Here is a 23,154-nt window from a genome sequence, read left to right as displayed (position 1 = left end):
TTACTTTCACAGTTCTTTATTGGCTAATAAAGTTTTGCTGAAAACGTAAGAAGAAAACTCAAGCATAGACAATTAAATGCAACTTATAGATTATACTTTTCATGAAAAATTACCATTAAAAACTTTATAAAAATGATTTATTAACGGCCTTTGTTAGTTAACTATGTCGGTTTAAAATTCTATTGAGTGCTATAAGTTGCATTAATTTTCTATGCTTATTCTCATTTTCTCAGCAAAAATTTATAAGTTAATAAAAAATATGAAAGTAAAAATTATCCTTCTTTCCATCTTGCGCTCACAAATCATTATGGGAATATCCATTACAGTTATTAAAGCCTTAAAAGAAAGCATTTCTGCGATGTTATCGTCATGCGATGATTTGTAGATACTTTATTTTTTACCACGATATTTTCGACGACGATGTTTTTAAACTGCGAAGTTTTTGAACCGCTTTATTTTCGACGACGATGTTTTGTACCACGATGTTTTAGAACTGCGATGCTTTCTCTTCGCGATGCTTTTTTCCACGATGTTTTGTAACACGACGTTTTCGCCTTGCGTTGTTTTCTCCGCGACGTTTTGGTCCGCGATGTTTTCGGCTGTAACCAATAGGTTGTACAAATGGGAAATTCTTTTTTAATATTTCTATTCAGAAACTGAAACATAATCATTGTAAAATGTAGTGGTGGTACTAACGTTTTTCAATTTTTGCTTAGATGGTTGAGAACCGCTGTTCTATGCTATTTGATTAGCTGACTCATTCAAATGGGAGAAAACATTTACTCAAGAGTTAAGATTAATTTATTATGGCAAAGCAACTCGAGGCTATCTGCTTATGGGAAGAGTTGCCTTCGTGGAGGAATTTTTATGAAAAATTGATTCGTATCTATGTTGCAGATAGGAAAAACTACGAAAACTCCCATGCAGCCAGCCTATTCGCCGAGATTCGAACCCAGAAAGGACTGCCAGTGTTCAGCGATGTCGTCGCTTTGGCAGCTGGTACGATGCTCAAAAGGAGGTAGGAGGAGTCAGATTCAAAATGTACAACATAAAGGAATTCCACCCTCCCGTTCAGCCGTCTGACACTCTAAGGAAATACTGTATGCAAGAAATATGCCCTTGTGACTCAGTGTGTGTATCTTAGTCTATCAGTGTGAGCTTTATAATAACTTAGGGATTCGACCAGTCGTATGTATATAATGCTTTACTTTTGTGCATGTTTCAATTCACATGAGCGCATCAACGTGTCTCCTTACGAACGAATAAGTGTACTTCAGTGAATCAACGTCTGGTATGTATGTGATATATTCAAACTCAGAAGCAATGACCAGGAAATTGGAGGCGAAGGCAGATTAAATCTTCAGTTTTATTTCCAGCAACTTGTTGCGGTAACACACAAGTCGGCACATTAAATGTGACTGTTCTAAAAGGCTTACATTTTTGATAAATTTAAAGCAAGAAAACAGTAGCAGACAGACAGCAGTCTAGCTAAGCCAAAGCGTGGAAGGAAAGTGCGTTATGTTCAGAATGAAATCTGAATTCAGAAGGAGTTAGTTTTGGTTCTCAATGCATTTTGATTGGATGGTTAATATTGCTGTAAAATTACTATGGGCTGGTTGAGTTCTAGTTCCATTTACATCATAATAATTACGTAAGAATCATATGACATAGATTTTTCTCGAAATGACGCAATGCAAACACAGGTTACTATTTTTAGAATACAGAAGGGAATTAATTTTCTCTTCTAATTTAATCTTTTACATATTTTTCATTTTTCTTATATTTATTTATATAAAATATCTCTATGCGAACTCTCGATGTGATGCTCTTAGATAATCAGAAACTGCTTGTCCTAGACAATTGTTGACTCCGGGCAATACCCGAAAAGTTTGAAGCGGGTCCGCCCGGGTGTCCAGACCCGCTTTCACCTGTCACCTGGGAAAATACGCAGCCAACTCAACGTTATCACTTAGCAAAAATATTTTGCACCAACTATAAAACAAAACAAATACTGAATTTGTAGGGGGGGGACATTTTACTTACTTTTCTTTCTTTTTATTTAGGGCATCATTTCTTAAACTGTGGATCGCGATCTCAGTTGGGGTCGCGTGACCTGCAGTAGGGGATCGCCAAAAATTTTAGCAATTTTTATATTTAATTTACTGTTATAATAATTTTACAATTAGCAAATATTCTTACATAATGTATCTAAAAATAGATAAAAAACTATACAAAAAAAATCCTTTCGACGCATTTTTTTATAATAGAAACGTTCATTTTACTTTAAAATTAAAGTTGACCTAAAACTGCAATAGTATATTACAGTGCAAGTAAAGAAACTGACAGTTCCACTCACGCCTGTGTCGGATTTGCGCAATGCTTATTTCGTAAATATTATGGGGTCCTCACACCAAAACTTTTAAGAAACCCTAGTTTAGGGCATTTTACGGTATACTACCTTATATCATAAAACTACTAACTGCATGTTTGTATATTTATGAAAAGTGATAGGAACTACTCTGATATGCGCCCTCAAGTCGCCAAACATTTTGGGCGAGAAACTTCATGCTGCCATATTACTATCTAAATTTTTTGTTTATATTTCGAACTTTAAGCCTAAAATGTCTCCAAAAACGCGGTTTTCGCACATGCAAAAACTACGTTTTGAACACACGATTTAAGCTAAAAATCCGAAACAAAAACAAAAAATTTAGATAGCAAAAACTTAAAGTTTCTAACCAAAAATATTTGACAAGAATCCATGCACACAGCCACGTTTTAACTTAAAAAAAGTCTACGAATGGCACAATGTAGGCAACGAACAAATTTACAAACTACGCACACCTCGCTTTAATAAATTAGCATAACAACAATAAATTTCAAAGAATACCATGTACACAGCATCCTGTTTAAACTTAAAAAAACATCTACGAATTGCACAATTTAGGCAAGGAACGAATCTACGAACTACGCACACCTCGCTTTAATAAATTAACATAACAATAAATTTCAAAGAATATTGTGTACGCAGCATCCTGTTTAACCTTTAAAAAACATCTACGAATTGCACAATTTAGGCAAGGAACGAATCTGCGATCTACGCACACCTCGCTTTAGTAAAATAACATAATAACAATAAATTTCAAATAATACCATGTACACAGCGTTTTGTTAAAAAAACAACAACGACAGAAATTCATACTAAATAACCAATGAACATAACATTCTACAAAATAAGAACAAGAATAAAATAAAATGCACTTACTATGAATTAATGCTTTTTCGAGCAGCAGAAATGCCAATTTCATACCGCCACGTAATCACTATCGTATTTACATGACAGCCAGACACACTCCAGAAAATTTATACTATGGTTCACAAATAAATAAAATCACAAATCCCTACTTCTATCATGCACAGGCATTAAAAATAATCTCCCAGACCCTCCTTCCACACCTCCAAATACCCACTACCCCTCAACAGGATGGCCACAATGATATTTCCTTTTGCCGAACTTCAATTCAACAACTTCTTTATCTTTCCCTCCCATCTTCTCAGACACAGACGCGAATCAACGAGCTCCAGCTAAAGATTGTTCAACGTCAACAGGGTTGCCATAGAACACGCAATCGCGCCAAAAACCAGCGCAGAATACATATCGCCACATTTGGTGAAATTAGGGCGTATATCAGAGTTGTACCAAGTGGGAAGTTAACATGTGTTCGACAATCAAGGAAAAAGGTGCCAGAACTTACCTCAGTGTATTCATCAATGAATTCACGACTCAAGGTTGCAATTAACAATCATTTATACTATAAGTTCCAGTTGAAACTCCAGCACTTAACATGTATTAATTCGCCATACACATTTAAGAACAATTCCTTGACACCGCTGGAAATAGTTTTTCATTTTCCGCTGTTATACATATAATACAACTTAAATCAATGCTGTTCAATGAGCGCTTTCGTGAAGACTATTTTGAAGGTTTGAAGCAGATAATATTACACTGTAAAAACATTTGCATATATTAAATTCAGCTTCATTCAACCGATTCAATACAGGATCTTTGTGAAATTTATGCACTTAGAAATATGACTTTAGAAGAGCACAGAAAAACAAACACTTCACAATAATCTCATGATTCTTCCTTGAACTTCTTATCTAAACTCCAGCTAGATTTATCTTCCCAGTTGATTTTCTTCCGCAGAATTCAGTCGGTGTATTTGTAACTTATCATGATTTCAAAATATATACCATAATCATTTTCAATTTACTTGCGCAGTTTACTTCATACTGACAAGGTAAGGTTTACTGTTGTTGGTATGATGAATGATAAAATAAAATGCGCCTTAAATTAAATAATTATATATTAGAGTTAAATGTGAATTGCTTAATCCACTGTCTGCTGCACTCGATATAAAGTATGAATTAATACGTCTAGCTCATATTATTATCATTATTGTAATCGGAATGCCGAATGTGCTAGAACTAAAAAAAATCTAAATTTATAAAACGTTTTAGATCGAATATGAAAATACAGTGAAACCTCGGTTCGATGAATGTAATTCGTTCGAGATCTGATTCGTTCGTGATCGTCAACCGAAATGATCGTAAACTGAAACAGTTTGTCTCTTAGGATGTAAAACGGATTATTTCTTTCCTGGATTGCTTATTTAATTTTTACAACAGTAATTTGCGCACTGGTTCATATTCGAAAATAATTACCCAAAAATAAAATCATTTAGTGTAAAACAAGAAATCTGATGTGTATACCCCACGACTACGGCCTATTAAATTTTACCCATTTTTTGCTGCATTTCATTTAAACTTATTTTCTCGAATTTCATTAGATATATTTCTCATTAGAGATTAATTGACTTCTCACTTCGCGACAAGGCAAAAATGAATAAAAACTCAAAATATCTTTATTAAAACCCTCTAAGCGGCAAGGCCGTATATATACGGCCTAGAATATTTTTTGTGATATCTGTATAAAAACGTATATATGCGTGCATATTAAAATATGTCAAAGAAATCAAGGCAATATAACAAAAGTACACAAATCCAGGTATGAAATACCAGGATAGTTTTTACATTAAAATAAAAAAAATAATTCGTTCTCATAATAGTTTTGGGAAATTTGTGCTTCCTTAAAGAGAACCCTGGCAGCTCAGAGGGTTAAAAATTGAAAAATATAGAAAAACATAACATGCCAAAAAATTAAAACAGTTACAGTTTTTTTTTTACTATTAAAATTAGAGTTTCTGTGCAAAATCAAGCAATTTGGCCAGCGTGCGAGATGGCAGATTTTTCGGTGCACAAGACTGAAAGTTTAATTTTGGTCCCACTCAGCAAAAAGACACTGAAAGTGCAGAAACTCATTTAATTCACTATTCTGCCAAGTTTCAAATGTAAACAAATATGGCTGCTCTATTAGGCTTAGTCGTACTTAAACAACTTTTAAATTGTTGATAATTCTACAACTATTACATGCAGTTTAACAAAAGGCATAAAAACTTATTCGGAACATTAGAACAACATAATTTAATCGCTTTTAAAGCAAAAAATGCAAAATTTACCAACATATAAGAATAAAAAAAGCTGAGCTCACCGAGCCGAGTAACAGATTGAACGGCCGCTTTCAACCAAAAAGAGAGGGGCATAACTGCATGTTATAGCAGTCCCATATACAAAATTTCAACTTTCTAAGGCTATACATTTCTGAATTATGCGAGATACCTACATACGTACGTGCGTAGAGACGTCATGGAAAAAAATCTCTTCTGAATCCGTTTTAAATCTATTTTATAATCCGTTTTGGGAGAAAAAGTCCTTTATTCTGTCCTTACGTACAGATGCCACGCAAAAACATCGTTAAATTGCATTCGATAGCAGTCAAAATCGATATTTTCGTTGAAATATGCTGCCTGAAACTTTTCGCTATTACAATACTTCCTTTTTATTTCGTACAAGGAAGTAAAAAGGCAAAATTGTAAATAATAACATCAATTTTCAATAATACAGGTATCGATATACGAGTGCCCTAATTTACGAGTGTTTTGAGATACGAGCGAGCGATATTTTGCTTTGAGATGAGAGCAAGATTTGAGATATGAGGAATCGCACACTACACCGCTGCACACGATCGCAACATGCGCGCGCATGTTGGTGTCGTGTGCAGCGTCTAACAGTTTCTCCCACCTCAGACTAGACTTGTTTCTCTGGGAAAATCCATGGGTCTGTGGATGAATGAAAGAGATGTCAACGAACTCGTCGAGGAACAGTCTCAGGAGCTGACAACCGAGGAGTTACACGATCTACATTCGCAGCAGCATACGGTGGTTCAACAAAAAATTAGTTTTGAAGAGGAGCAGCCAGAGATGGAGGAGGTCATCCCTACAAGAGATATAAAGGAGTTCTTGGGAATGTGGGAGAAAGTTGTAGAGTTCGTGGATAAAAATCACCCCGAAAACGTTGCAACTGGTCGTGCATCGGAGTTGTTCAACGAAACTTGCCTAACTTATTTCCGCAATATCCTGAAAGGGAGGAAGAAACAAACCTCCTTGGACAGTTTTCGAAACGATCTGCAGGTGAAAACGAGCAAAACGGACAAAAAAAAGCGAAGACCAGTGACGAGAATTAAGCGCTTCCGTAAGCACTTCAATTTTCTTTTAATTATGTTTTTATAGAATATGTATTTGTTATTAATAAAAAAATTTTCTTCTCGTAAATATATTTTTCTTATTCAAAAACACTTAACAAAAACAACTGAGGGGTGTTTTGGGAGCTGGAACGGATTAATAGCATTTCAATTAATTTCAATGGGGAAAATTGCTTTGAGATACGAACAATTTGACATAAGAGCAAGGTTACGGAACGAATTAAACCCGTAAGTAGCATGAAAATGGGCGTTCTGCGGCAGGAGGAGCTGAGGAGCTGAGGGCGTGGTCAATGACGTCACACAGAGGACGGGGCCAAAGGCAACGTCATCACACCAAAGGGGCGTGGTCTCGAGTTGAGTTGAGTTGTTGGTAGACTGCTGGTTGAATTGTAGACCTCCTGCTTTTCATTTAAAGTTAGTTTTTTTTAATTTGGCAACGGGAAATATTTTCTGCATCTTAATTTTGATGAAATGGCGATGCTGCCCTCTCTTGACGAAAAAGTGAATTATATGTTTTAGAAATATATTTTTTAAGTTTGGTGTTAAAATTATTCAATGCGCGACTCTGAAAACAATGTAAAAGAAACAAATATAAAAAAGACTTTCCTTTAATGATAGTTCATCATGTTATGAAAATGTAACTACAAGATAATTTGTTTTTATTACTCAGTTTTAGTCTGATACTTTTATCCTTTCTAGTTTTCCATGAAACTTTAACTTATTTCTTAGGTTTTCTGTTCATAATAACATATTCATTTACTGTCATATTTTTTTAATACTTAACGTTTCTAATTTGTAATATTTTATTTAATTTCCACATACTATTTTTTTTATCATACCTTTCATAAATTTCAGAATACCTGATTTTTAACTTATACGTTATATTTCACAAACGTTCCCGCACATGCTGTTTATTTGTTACATTACTTAATTTTAGATGCAATTTCACACTTTTTTTAACGTTATAATGTTCAATATTTTCTGAATTTTAACTTCATTTACTTTTTTTAAACCATTCTAGTATTCTATACACACTTTAACTTAGTGGTATGAAATTGTATTTAAAAAGAAACGTTTATTTTTCGTGATCTTAGTTCTTTTACTAAATTTTCTACAGAATTTCTAATTTCTTTCACGTGTTTAACAATATCTTCCTTACATTACCGAATATTTTTTAAAAAAACTTAAGTCTATAACTTTTAATTGCTTTACTTACGTTCATGATTTCCCTTCTGTGTTTATATTTCTTAATTCTAGTTTAACTTATTTATTATAATGTTTTTATTTCTGTCTCATCACTCGTAATTCCAACATTTTATCCCTTTTTATTCATTTTAACGATATGGATTGTTTTCATTTACTCCATATTCAAATATTTCCTTACAATTTTTATAATACTTGTTTTATTCCTCGATCATAATAGATCATCTACAGGTTTTACTCAGAAATTTCCATTCACAACTTTACAGTTTAATACCATTTATATCTAAATGTATTTCTTTCTCATATAGTTTTATGGTCTTCAAAGTTTCTAACATCATGTTTAGTTTTAAATCCCGATTACCTTTAAGTGTGTTGATAATTTTCATTTCTAATTTTACAACCACGTTCAGTGTTTCATCCACACATACCAAAATATTTCTTACATTTTCTGATATTTAGTCTATGTCATATTTCAGTACTTCAAATGAATTTACACTGCTCACACTATTATTTTTCATGTTTTAGAGACACTAACTATACTAATTTTACTATTTTTCCTGCACTAATTGCATCTATGTCAGCACTCATGATAAACTAGCAATGGTTTTGCATCACATGCATAAAGAAATTCTTAAAACCAACTTTTTCAATATCGTACTCAAATTACTGTTTTCCAGATAGGAATTACCAGTATTCTTTGGTTTTACTCTGTTACATCTTTTTAAATTTTAACATCTTACTTTTAATTCTAACATACATCTTTTAAACAGCTTTTTCTTTTAATGATAGCCTTACCTTATTTGTTCAAATTAATTCTTTCATTCACCTTCTTTGCTACCTTTCAGTACCTTCATAATTCACTATGCAAACGCAATGTCTTTCACTGACATTCTGTTTAATAATACCACAAGTTTCCTTAATTGACAAAAAGCGAATTATTTCTCATTTCAAAATAGAACTACTATATTTTTGCACAAACATTACCTTTATCCATTCAAGCCACCCCTTAACCTGTAACTGACGTAGCGATAGGAAAGGAGATTCTTATCATATGCTCTTTCGACATTTGAGGTTTCTAGAACTTCTTTGACAAGTATATCAATACCATCAGAAAATATACTTAACACTTTTACCCAGTTTAAAGGCAACATACTGTTATAAGAATGGTTTTAGTTAAATTTATAACACAAAAAAACGCATTTTGTGCTAAATAGGCATAAACATTTAGATTCAGAATATTTCTTTTTAATCCGATGTAAGACCTGAATTTCATTCATGATACGGATTGTCTCTTGATTTTCTTTTTGTTTACCTTACACTAATAGAAAATTTTTATTTTACAAGTTCAGCTTTTAATGAAATAGAAATAAAAACTACGAAACACCTGCTGTTTTTAAGAAAAGGAACTTTGATATATTTCTGGAAATGTAAATGCTTTTAGAATTTTCTTTCAATAACGTTGATTTTCATTACTTTACTAACTTCAATAATTCTCTTATTAGCTAATATGAATGAAAGAAGATTGTCAAAAATGTGACACAGTATAATTCTTACGAACATACATACCATTACCAGCATACAGATATTACCGATTGAAATGAAGAAAGATACAGATATTTTACTCCAATCTACATTAAATTTAAAAAAAAAAATATTTAAACTTTCATACATTCCAAAGAATAAACGAAAACTCAATAGATATTGTCATGTTTGTATATATGAGATAAAAGTTTTATGAATGGTATTTAAAGTAATGCTTAGAACTTCATAAAAGCGAACATTCACTATGTTAATACACATATCATCAGTTATTTACATTAATCAATGTAATATTAATCATTACATATACTATATGCATATATATTTAAAGTTGAATTGTCTTACAATTGAATAATTAACTATTGAGAGAAAGAGGTTCATATCTTACACTATTTAATTCACATGGAACAAATTTTTCCATCAACCACATTGAACCACGTTTATTAAATTCGCCAAAGCTCTTTTATTTCTGCATTTTCACACTCACGACACATTTTAAATGTAACTATTGATTACCATTTCAAACACCGATATCATAACTCAGTGTAAAACTACATCATAACTCATTTTTTCCCTACTAACTACAATTTTATATGTTCAAGAAGTACATCTAAGACATGATCATTTTCTATGTTCTAGCAAATCGATTCAATTGCGAACATACTATTAAGACTTGCGATTTTAGAAGACTTGCATGTATTAACGATGTCAACGTTTCTTCGTTTTTGTAAGATTCGCATCAAATCATGTCGCATTCGAATGTGGTGTAAGAGATCACTTTTTCTTTTAAACACTTGTAAACAATGGATGCAATTTATAAGAAGAGAAGTATCATGCTGTTTCAAAACATCATCATCAGCATATTTCTGTTTCTTTTGACACCGGCAACATTTAAAAAAAAAAGTTTCGTGAGATATTCTTCAAATTCTGTTTTACTTGAAAAAATGTCCGAACTTTCAATACGATGTAAAGTTTCATATTGTTTTAAATTCTTATGCTCACTAAATATTTTTTATCACGATTTACTCTTAAAAGTAACTTTATAAGTTTTCATATCCTTTTTACATGAAAAGAACTTGTGATTATTCACTACAAAATTCTAAGGCGACTTTTCAAACTACAAACTTAAATTTCTTAGGACATACACTACATCTGATGTTTCTTTCATGAGATTTCAAATATCTCTTCAGATTACTCGTATTCAAGAAACCTTACAAATATATCACATACACTACATCTGATGTTTCTTTCATGAGATTTCAAATATCTCTTCAGATTACTCGTATTCAAGAAACCTTACAAATATATCACATAAGTTCAGCGAATAATCGCTTCATAAACTCTTAAATTTTCAACACGAATGAATCACTTGAAGCATATACTGCACTGTAAACATACAATACTTAAAAAAATTGTTATAAAAAATAAAAATACATTCATTTCACCAAGAAGCTTTTCTATTTAAATACATTTATTTATTTCCAAAGAACAAGTTTCTGTATTATACATAAAATATACTTAGAATTTTCTTTCATTAGTTAATATCAAATTAACAACAATATCCATTTACTGATATTTGATATACATGTTTGCTTTAAAATTAAAACTAAAATTTCAATATATTTCTATTAAAAAAAACATAATGAAAAAAAAATACTCATAACATCAACCAAAGACAGAAATTTAAATAGAATAGCTGTACTTATATTAGTGCATTTTTATAATCTTCATAACATTTCGATTCAAAAAACCTATTACAAAATAAATGAAACATTTTTTTCTGCCTTAAAGAATCTCTTATATTTTTAAAATTAATACATAAAAATATATCTTCACCAATATATTTAATTCTGTCCTCAACACTTATTATAATGCAATCATGTCTTGTTTGTGAAGGATGATTTACAATGCAACCTTCGCATTTATATAGCTTTTTTATCACTGAATTTAATTCAGTTTTGATAGAGTTTATGAGTTCTTTAAAAAGTTCATCATCATCACTTACCATATCCGAACAATTGTTTTTACATTTGATTTGCAACGGTAAAATAATTTCAAAAATACTTTTATATAAAGTATTAGATACATCAGGAATAATTTCTTTCAATTTTTTTAAAATATCACAGTTTACTTTTAGATATGTAGGTTTTAGTTTAAAAGAATTTTCATCTTGTTTAAAAACTTGTTGAAAAATACACTCACCTTCTTTGTTGAAAACTACCAACTCATTATTGCAAATGATGCTGGCACTCATATAGACAAGATTAAATTCATATATTTTTGAGGAAAATTCTTGCCATGTTGCAGGAGTTATAACAACACCGCGTGTAGTAGGGTATAATATTTTATTTTGTTCCACACATTCACGTAGATGAATGTTCATTCTGTTTTCAAACTGATTTATGGACACAAAATATCCCCAACCAAGAGTCCACTGTGCAATCAACTTCGAACTTTCTTTTTTCTGTTCTCGATTATTCGGCATGAAGATATTTTCAGGAACAGACTTCATATAGTGGGCAAACCAGTCATCCTCTGGAAGTTCATCCTCATTATCTTCCAAGCGTCGTTTTTTAATTTTCGAAATTTTTATGTTTCGGAATGTGATACTAATTCTAGGATCTTTAACGTCAGGTTGAGAGGGTATTCCGTGCATCCAAAATTGATTCGTTGGGGGTTTCATTACAAGGAGAGTTCCATGAGTTAAGTCCACGCTTCGAGATGTGAAATTTCGCCTGGTAAATACCATTTGACGTTTTGCACCTAAACTGATGATAGGTATATCACTTTCAGGTTCGAGACAAGTTTCATTGTCTTTATGCGTTGAAATTTTCGCCACTCCGTCAGGATAATAGTTCAATAAAGCAAAATTATATTTTTTGCCAGTTATCGTTTCAACATAATCTTTTACATTTAGAAGAGTTTGAGTCCATGGTTCTGCACAAATGCTCGTTCCAGAGAATTCGTAACTAAGTCCTTCATCACCAAAACCGAGTACTTTTCTTCGTGGAACATACTGAGTCCTATTAATTTCAAAACTAATATTTTTAAAATCATAATTTGATAGTTCATCTAGCAAAATATCAGCTTCATTTCGTGAATAAAATTCTTCGTATAATTCCACATTTAACTCTGTATCACATATATTCCTCATATTCGCTTTTGAATCTAACGACAATTCTGAATGATATAGAAATACGTAGCATTCTTAAATAGCAAAAATTATCTAAAACATACATTAACGAAATGATTTCATCAACACTTATCGTAATACATTCTTGTCATGTCTTGTTTGTGAAGCCAGTCTTTCCGGCGTCATAGGTGTAAAAATAATCATGATAGGATAGTGGGAAAGAGTTATAGTGTCCTAATGTTGTTATTCTGAACCTCGATATTACATATATGCATAAGGAGAATCTTAAAAGCATCATCCACTTATCATGATAGAGTAATGGAAAATTTCTAAAACTCTGATAATCATACGCGAAAGAATGTATTATCTTAAGGTAGTTGTTGCTATTCCAAGTTTGACAATACATACAGAAGTGAAGGAAGACCCTTGATGAGTGCTGCACGTTATCATGATAACGTGAAGTCTACAGCGCTTATCAAGGGTCTTCCTTCACTTCTGTATGTACTGTCAAATTTGGAATAGCAACAACAACCTTAAGATAATACATTCTTTCGCGTATGATTATCAGAGTTTTAGAAATTTTCCATTACTCTATCATGATAAGTGGATGATGCTTTTAAGATTCTCCTTATGCATATATGTAATATCGAGGTTCAGAATAACAACATTAGGACACTATAACTCTTTCCCACTATCCTATCATGATTATTTTTACACATATGACGCCGGAAAGACTGGCTTCACAAACAAGACATGACAAGAATGTATTACGATAAGTGTTGATGAAATCATTTCGTTAATGTACTCGTATGTTTTAGATAATTTTTGCTATTTAAGAATGCTACGTATTTCTATATCATTCAGAATTGTCGTTAGATTCAAAAGCGAATATGAGGAATATATGTGATACAGAGTTAAATGTGGAATTATACGAAGAATTTTATTCACGAAATGAAGCTGATATTTTGCTAGATGAACTATCAAATTATGATTTTAAAAATATTAGTTTTGAAATTAATGGGACTCAGTATGTTCCACGAAGAAAAGTACTCGGTTTTGGTGATAAAGGACTTAGTTACGAATTCTCTGGAACGAGCATTTGTGCAGAACCATGGACTCAAACTCTTCTAAATGTAAAAGATTATGTTGAAACGATAACTGGCAAAAAATATAATTTTGCTTTATTGAACTATTATCCTGACGGAGTGGCGAAAATTTCAACGCATAAAGACAATGAAACTTGTCTCGAACCTGAAAGTGATATACCTATCATCAGTTTAGGTGCAAAACGTCAAATGGTATTTACCAGGCGAAATTTCACATCTCGAAGCGTGGACTTAACTCATGGAACTCTCCTTGTAATGAAACCCCCAACGAATCAATTTTGGATGCACGGAATACCCTCTCAACCTGACGTTAAAGATCCTAGAATTAGTATCACATTCCGAAACATAAAAATTTCGAAAAATAAAAAACGACGCTTGGAAGATAATGAGGATGAACTTCCAGAGGATGACTGGTTTGCCCACTATATGAAGTCTGTTCCTGAAAATATCTTCATGCCGAATAATCGAGAACAGAAAAAAGAAAGTTCGAAGTTGATTGCACAGTGGACTCTTGGTTGGGGATATTTTGTGTCCATAAATCAGTTTGAAAACAGAATGAACATTCATCTACGTGAATGTGTGGAACAAAATAAAATATTATACCCTACTACACGCGGTGTTGTTATAACTCCTGCAACATGGCAAGAATTTTCCTCAAAAATATATGAATTTAATCTTGTCTATATGAGTGCCAGCATCATTTGCAATAATGAGTTGGTAGTTTTCAACAAAGAAGGTGAGTGTATTTTTCAACAAGTTTTTAAACAAGATGAAAATTCTTTTAAACTAAAACCTACATATCTAAAAGTAAACTGTGATATTTTAAAAAAATTGAAAGAAATTATTCCTGATGTATCTAATACTTTATATAAAAGTATTTTTGAAATTATTTTACCGTTGCAAATCAAATGTAAAAACAATTGTTCGGATATGGTAAGTGATGATGATGAACTTTTTAAAGAACTCATAAACTCTATCAAAACTGAATTAAATTCAGTGATAAAAAAGCTATATAAATGCGAAGGTTGCATTGTAAATCATCCTTCACAAACAAGACATGATTGCATTATAATAAGTGTTGAGGACAGAATTAAATATATTGGTGAAGATATATTTTTATGTATTAATTTTAAAAATATAAGAGATTCTTTAAGGCAGAAAAAAATGTTTCATTTATTTTGTAATAGGTTTTTTGAATCGAAATGTTATGAAGATTATAAAAATGCACTAATATAAGTACAGCTATTCTATTTAAATTTCTGTCTTTGGTTGATGTTATGAGTATTTTTTTTTCATTATGTTTTTTTTAATAGAAATATATTGAAATTTTAGTTTTAATTTTAAAGCAAACATGTATATCAAATATCAGTAAATGGATATTGTTGTTAATTTGATATTAACTAATGAAAGAAAATTCTAAGTATATTTTATGTATAATACAGAAACTTGTTCTTTGGAAATAAATAAATGTATTTAAATAGAAAAGCTTCTTGGTGAAATGAATGTATTTTTATTTTTTATAACAATTTTTTTAAGTATTGTATGTTTACAGTGCAGTATATGCTTCAAGTGATTCATTCGTGTTGAAAATTTAAGAGTTTATGAAGCGATTATTCGCTGAACTTATGTGATATATTTGTAAGGTTTCTTGAATACGAGTAATCTGAAGAGATATTTGAAATCTCATGAAAGAAACATCAGATGTAGTGTATGTGATATATTTGTAAGGTTTCTTGAATACGAGTAATCTGAAGAGATATTTGAAATCTCATGAAAGAAACATCAGATGTAGTGTATGTCCTAAGAAATTTAAGTTTGTAGTTTGAAAAGTCGCCTTAGAATTTTGTAGTGAATAATCACAAGTTCTTTTCATGTAAAAAGGATATGAAAACTTATAAAGTTACTTTTAAGAGTAAATCGTGATAAAAAATATTTAGTGAGCATAAGAATTTAAAACAATATGAAACTTTACATCGTATTGAAAGTTCGGACATTTTTTCAAGTAAAACAGAATTTGAAGAATATCTCACGAAACTTTTTTTTTTAAATGTTGCCGGTGTCAAAAGAAACAGAAATATGCTGATGATGATGTTTTGAAACAGCATGATACTTCTCTTCTTATAAATTGCATCCATTGTTTACAAGTGTTTAAAAGAAAAAGTGATCTCTTACACCACATTCGAATGCGACATGATTTGATGCGAATCTTACAAAAACGAAGAAACGTTGACATCGTTAATACATGCAAGTCTTCTAAAATCGCAAGTCTTAATAGTATGTTCGCAATTGAATCGATTTGCTAGAACATAGAAAATGATCATGTCTTAGATGTACTTCTTGAACATATAAAATTGTAGTTAGTAGGGAAAAAATGAGTTATGATGTAGTTTTACACTGAGTTATGATATCGGTGTTTGAAATGGTAATCAATAGTTACATTTAAAATGTGTCGTGAGTGTGAAAATGCAGAAATAAAAGAGCTTTGGCGAATTTAATAAACGTGGTTCAATGTGGTTGATGGAAAAATTTGTTCCATGTGAATTAAATAGTGTAAGATATGAACCTCTTTCTCTCAATAGTTAATTATTCAATTGTAAGACAATTCAACTTTAAATATATATGCATATAGTATATGTAATGATTAATATTACATTGATTAATGTAAATAACTGATGATATGTGTATTAACATAGTGAATGTTCCCTTTTATGAAGTTCTAAGCATTACTTTAAATACCATTCATAAAACTTTTATCTCATATATACAAACATGACAATATCTATTGAGTTTTCGTTTATTCTTTGGAATGTATGAAAGTTTAAATATTTTTTTTTAAATTTAATGTAGATTGGAGTAAAATATCTGTATCTTTCTTCATTTCAATCGGTAATATCTGTATGCTGGTAAAGGTATGTATGTTCGTAAGAATTATACTGTGTCACATTTTTGACAATCTTCTTTCATTCATATTAGCTAATAAGAGAATTATTGAAGTTAGTAAAGTAATGAAAATCAACGTTATTGAAAGAAAATTCTAAAAGCATTTACATTTCCAGAAATATATCAAAGTTCCTTTTCTTAAAAACAGCAGGTGTTTCGTAGTTTTTATTTCTATTTCATTAAAAGCTGAACTTGTAAAATAAAAATTTTCTATTAGTGTAAGGTAAACAAAAAGAAAATCAAGAGACAATCCGTATCATGAATGAAATTCAGGTCTTACATCGGATTAAAAAGAAATATTCTGAATCTAAATGTTTATGCCTATTTAGCACAAAATGCGTTTTTTTGTGTTATAAATTTAACTAAAACCATTCTTATAACAGTATGTTGCCTTTAAACTGGGTAAAAGTGTTAAGTATATTTTCTGATGGTATTGATATACTTGTCAAAGAAGTTCTAGAAACCTCAAATGTCGAAAGAGCATATGATAAGAATCTCCTTTCCTATCGCTACGTCAGTTACAGGTTAAGGGGTGGCTTGAATGGATAAAGGTAATGTTTGTGCAAAAATATAGTAGTTCTATTTTGAAATGAGAAATAATTCGCTTTTTGTCAATTAAGGAAACTTGTGGTATTATTAAACAGAATGTCAGTGAAAGACATTGCGTTTGCATAGTGAATTATGAAGGTACTGAAAGGTAGCAAAGAAGGTGAATGAAAGAATTAATTTGAACAAATAAGGTAAGGCTATCATTAAAAGAAAAAGCTGTTTAAAAGATGTATGTTAGAATTAAAAGTAAGATGTTAAAATTTAAAAAGATGTAACAGAGTAAAACCAAAGAATACTGGTAATTCCTATCTGGAAAACAGTAATTTGAGTACGATATTGAAAAAGTTGGTTTTAAGAATTTCTTTATGCATGTGATGCAAAACCATTGCTAGTTTATCATGAGTGCTGACATAGATGCAATTAGTGCAGGAAAAATAGTAAAATTAGTATAGTTAGTGTCTCTAAAACATGAAAAATAATAGTGTGAGCAGTGTAAATTCATTTGAAGTACTGAAATATGACATAGACTAAATATCAGAAAATGTAAGAAATATTTTGGTATGTGTGGATGAAACACTGAACGTGGTTGTAAAATTAGAAATGAAAATTATCAACACACTTAAAGGTAATCGAGATTTAAAACTAAACATGATGTTAGAAACTTTGAAGACCATAAAACTATATGAGAAAGAAATACATTTAGATATAAATGGTATTAAACTGTAAAGTTGTGAATGGAAATTTCTGAGTAAAACCTGTAGATGATCTATTATGATCGAGGAATAAAACAAGTATTATAAAAATTGTAAGGAAATATTTGAATATGGAGTAAATGAAAACAATCCATATCGTTAAAATGAATAAAAAGGGATAAAATGTTGGAATTACGAGTGATGAGACAGAAATAAAAACATTATAATAAATAAGTTAAACTAGAATTAAGAAATATAAACACAGAAGGGAAATCATGAACGTAAGTAAAGCAATTAAAAGTTATAGATTTAAGTTTTTTTAAAAAATATTCGGTAATGTAAGGAAGATATTGTTAAACACGTGAAAGAAATTAGAAATTCTGTAGAAAATTTAGTAAAAGAACTAAGATCACGAAAAATAAACGTTTCTTTTTAAATACAATTTCATACCACTAAGTTAAAGTGTGTATAGAATAATAGAATGGTTTAAAAAAAGTAAATGAAGTTAAAATTCAGAAAATATTGAACATTATAAGGTTAAAAAAAGTGTGAAATTGCATCTAAAATTAAGTAATGTAACAAATAAACAGCATGTGCGGGAACGTTTGTGAAATATAACGTATAAGTTAAAAATCAGGTATTCTGAAATTTATGAAAGGTATGATAAAAAAATAGTATGTGGAAATTAAATAAAATATTACAAATTAGAAACGTTAAGTATTAAAAAAATATGACAGTAAATGAATATGTTATTATGAACAGAAACCTAAGAAATAAGTTAAAGTTTCATGGAAAACTAGAAAGGATAAAAGTATCAGACTAAAACTGAGTAATAAAAACAAATTATCTTGTAGTTACATTTTCATAACATGATGAACTATCATTAAAGGAAAGTCTTTTTTATATTTGTTTCTTTTACATTGTTTTCAGAGTCGCGCATTGAATAATTTTAACACCAGACTTAAAAAATATATTTCTAAAACATATAATTCACTTTTTCGTCAAGAGAGGGCAGCATCGCCATTTCATCAAAATTAAGATGCAGAAAATATTTCCCGTTGCCAAATTAAAAAAAACTAACTTTAAATGAAAAGCAGGAGGTCTACAACTCAACCAGCAGTCTACCAACAACTTAACTCAACTCGAGACCACGCCCCTTTGGTGTGATGACGTTGCCTTTGGCCCCGCCCTCTGTGTGACGTCATTGACCACGCCCTCAGCTCCTCAGCTCCTCCTGCCGCAGAACGCCCATTTTCATGCTACTCCCGTATGTCGAGGTACCACTGTACTTGCTTTATTTGGTACAAGGAAGTAAAAACATAAACAGAGTATTAAATAGATAAAATAGATGAAAGCGTAATTTAATTTTACTGTACGAAGCAAAATTAATGGTGAAAGTGGAAAGTGATAAAGGTGAATGTTATTTCTTGGATACGAAAATTCCTAGATGCTTTTGGACTCTGCTTGATGCTCTTTAGGCCTTTTTCGTTCAAAATTTGTCCACTGTTCTTGTCTATGTTTTAAAATATTTCTAAAGTGAAACTTGGCTCTGTCACTTAAAATGCTTATGCTGTAACTTGCTACTGCTTTATCACCACAGACCTCAAGTAAAATCTTTGCATCTTACTCCTTGTCGCGGATCAGACAGGATCATTTTTCATTCTCCTTTTTCTGCTGAGGACATTTCATCCACGATTTCCTTTTATTGCTGCTTCGGAAGATGTTGTAATTTTCTCTAGTTGAGCTAAATTTTTATGGTCCTCAGGCAACTTCTTCACATCTTCATTATTAACCTTCTATCCCAAGGTAAATGAAGTTAAAATTCAGAAAATATTGAACATTATAACGTTAAAAAAAGTGTGAAATTGCATCTAAAATTAAGTAATGTAACAAATAAACAGCATGTGCGGGAACGTTTGTGAAATATAACGTATAAGTTAAAAATCAGGTATTCTGAAATTTATGAAAGGTATGATAAAAAAATAGTATGTGGAAATTAAATAAAATATTACAAATTAGAAACGTTAAGTATTAAAAAAATATGACAGTAAATGAATATGTTATTATGAACAGAAAACCTAAGAAATAAGTTAAAGTTTCATGGAAAACTAGAAAGGATAAAAGTATCAGACTAAAACTGAGTAATAAAAACAAATTATCTTGTAGTTACATTTTCATAACATGATGAACTATCATTAAAGGAAAGTCTTTTTTATATTTGTTTCTTTTACATTGTTTTCAGAGTCGCGCATTGAATAATTTTAACACCAGACTTAAAAAATATATTTCTAAAACATATAATTCACTTTTTCGTCAAGAGAGGGCAGCATCGCCATTTCATCAAAATTAAGATGCAGAAAATATTTCCCGTTGCCAAATTAAAAAAAACTAACTTTAAATGAAAAGCAGGAGGTCTACAACTCAACCAGCAGTCTACCAACAACTTAACTCAACTCGAGACCACGCCCCTTTGGTGTGATGACGTTGCCTTTGGCCCCGCCCTCTGTGTGACGTCATTGACCACGCCCTCAGCTCCTCAGCTCCTCCTGCCGCAGAACGCCCATTTTCATGCTACTCCCGTATGTCGAGGTACCACTGTACTTGCTTTATTTGGTACAAGGAAGTAAAAACATAAACAGAGTATTAAATAGATAAAATAGATGAAAGCGTAATTTAATTTTACTGTACGAAGCAAAATTAATGGTGAAAGTGGAAAGTGATAAAGGTGAATGTTATTTCTTGGATACGAAAATTCCTAGATGCTTTTGGACTCTGCTTGATGCTCTTTAGGCCTTTTTCGTTCAAAATTTGTCCACTGTTCTTGTCTATGTTTTAAAATATTTCTAAAGTGAAACTTGGCTCTGTCACTTAAAATGCTTATGCTGTAACTTGCTACTGCTTTATCACCACAGACCTCAAGTAAAATCTTTGCATCTTACTCCTTGTCGCGGATCAGACAGGATCATTTTTCATTCTCCTTTTTCTGCTGAGGACATTTCATCCACGATTTCCTTTTATTGCTGCTTCGGAAGATGTTGTAATTTTCTCTAGTTGAGCTAAATTTTTATGGTCCTCAGGCAACTTCTTCACATCTTCATTATTAACCTTCTATCCCAAGGTAAATGAAGTTAAAATTCAGAAAATATTGAACATTATAACGTTAAAAAAAGTGTGAAATTGCATCTAAAATTAAGTAATGTAACAAATAAACAGCATGTGCGGGAACGTTTGTGAAATATAACGTATAAGTTAAAAATCAGGTATTCTGAAATTTATGAAAGGTATGATAAAAAAATAGTATGTGGAAATTAAATAAAATATTACAAATTAGAAACGTTAAGTATTAAAAAAATATGACAGTAAATGAATATGTTATTATGAACAGAAAACCTAAGAAATAAGTTAAAGTTTCATGGAAAACTAGAAAGGATAAAAGTATCAGACTAAAACTGAGTAATAAAAACAAATTATCTTGTAGTTACATTTTCATAACATGATGAACTATCATTAAAGGAAAGTCTTTTTTATATTTGTTTCTTTTACATTGTTTTCAGAGTCGCGCATTGAATAATTTTAACACCAGACTTAAAAAATATATTTCTAAAACATATAATTCACTTTTTCGTCAAGAGAGGGCAGCATCGCCATTTCATCAAAATTAAGATGCAGAAAATATTTCCCGTTGCCAAATTAAAAAAAACTAACTTTAAATGAAAAGCAGGAGGTCTACAACTCAACCAGCAGTCTACCAACAACTTAACTCAACTCGAGACCACGCCCCTTTGGTGTGATGACGTTGCCTTTGGCCCCGCCCTCTGTGTGACGTCATTGACCACGCCCTCAGCTCCTCAGCTCCTCCTGCCGCAGAACGCCCATTTTCATGCTACTCCCGTATGTCGAGGTACCACTGTACTTGCTTTATTTGGTACAAGGAAGTAAAAACATAAACAGAGTATTAAATAGATAAAATAGATGAAACCGTAATTTAATTTTACTGTACGAAGCAAAATTAATGGTGAAAGTGGAAAGTGATAAAGGTGAATGTTATTTCTTGGATACGAAAATTCCTAGATGCTTTTGGACTCTGCTTGATGCTCTTTAGGCCTTTTTCGTTCAAAATTTGTCCGCTGTTCTTGTCTATGTTTTAAAATATTTCTAAAGTGAAACTTGGCTCTGTCACTTAAAATGCTTATGCTGTAACTTGCTACTGCTTTATCACCACAGACCTCAAGTAAAAACTTTGCATCTTACTCCTTGTCGCGGATCAGACAGGATCATTTTTCATTCTCCTTTTTCTGCTGAGGACATTTCATCCACGATTTCCTTTTATTGCTGCTTCGGAAGATGTTGTAATTTTCTCTAGTTGAGCTAAATTTTTATGGTCCTCAGGCAACTTCTTCACATCTTCATTATTAACCTTCTATCCCAAGGGTTTTTGCCTAGAGACACAATAAAATACATCCCAAGCTTTAAAACTCTCAGTCTGCAACCCAAGTCTCTGTCTGCAAGCCAAACTGGCTGTAATTTCCTCTAAGTCGAATTTGTGGTATCCTATAAGTCACTTCCGTCAGTTATTGTTAATGTGAGTTAAGAAATCTAATATTAAAATGATGTTTCGGGAAGCACGTAATTTTTAATTGTATGGTACAGGTTACTTCAAAAGACCTTTGAAAATCGTTCCAGACTAGCGTTCTAGACATAGTTCCAGCGTGTTCTTAACTCGAGATCTTAACTGTCATCCAAGTCGAATTTTGTTTAGATGGTTTGTTCGTGTTCTGAGTTGTTCACAAAATGAGGCCTTTGTGATCAGAGGCTCCGCTGTATTAACGGTACTCATCCTGATCTGACTCTCGAAAATATTTATATCTTTTCATTATTTATTATGAAAGCAGCTGTTGGAATGATTTATTATGATAATTAATGATTTATTATCTTTGCCGAACGGCAAAATTTTCTTCTCTAAACAGCTATTCGCATTTGAATCATGTAAACAGTGTGTCATAAGCCAGTGGTTTCAAACTGAAATTTTATTCAGGCCAAAGGCTCCACTTGAAATAACTGGGCCGGAATTTTTTCTCCTAATTGAAATTTTTTAACAAAATAACTAAATTTTAAATATCACTTGGTGAATATTTATCAAAATATGCAGGAACAATAATAATAATAATTCAAAGGAAAAATTGTAATGTATTGTTGCGTGCGTACGGGTTCGTTACGAAATGAATGCACAAGTCCGATGAAAAATGAAAAAAAAAATTATTATTATCACAACAAATATGCTTAAATTTCCTAAAATATTCGTGCAGTATTACAATATCTCACAGTAGTTAT

General features: G+C 31.3%; 2 protein-coding genes across 3 annotated transcripts in view; one reads left to right on the top strand and one right to left on the bottom strand.

Moving 5' to 3' along the window:
* The window catches only part of LOC118198283 (nucleoside hydrolase-like), a 53,892-nt gene extending 49,787 nt beyond the window's left edge, over positions 1-4,105 (bottom strand). The window contains exon 1 of one of the 2 annotated variants that reach the window (XM_035369921.2): positions 3,756-4,105. Coding sequence is in view for 1 of the 2 variants with exons in the window: in XM_085812013.1 (XP_085668139.1) it covers positions 3,266-3,308 (43 nt within the window). In the remaining variant the exon portion in view is untranslated. Of the gene's footprint in view, positions 1-3,265; positions 3,551-3,755 lie in introns of those variants that run through there. The other variant, XM_085812013.1, reaches the window with a different exon arrangement.
* The window catches only part of LOC146998937 (general transcription factor II-I repeat domain-containing protein 2-like), a 66,941-nt gene that overhangs the window by 8,147 nt on the left and 35,640 nt on the right, over positions 1-23,154 (top strand). The gene's annotated exons all lie outside the window — the stretch shown is intronic.

This window comes from Stegodyphus dumicola, chromosome 2 (genome assembly GCF_044657685.1).
Source record: "Stegodyphus dumicola isolate Sdum_Otavi_A_Nest chromosome 2, ASM4465768v1".
Lineage (NCBI taxonomy): Eukaryota > Metazoa > Arthropoda > Arachnida > Araneae > Eresidae > Stegodyphus > Stegodyphus dumicola.
The sequence above is the reverse complement of the archived record's forward strand: the minus strand, read 5'-3'. Positions and strand labels throughout refer to the sequence as shown.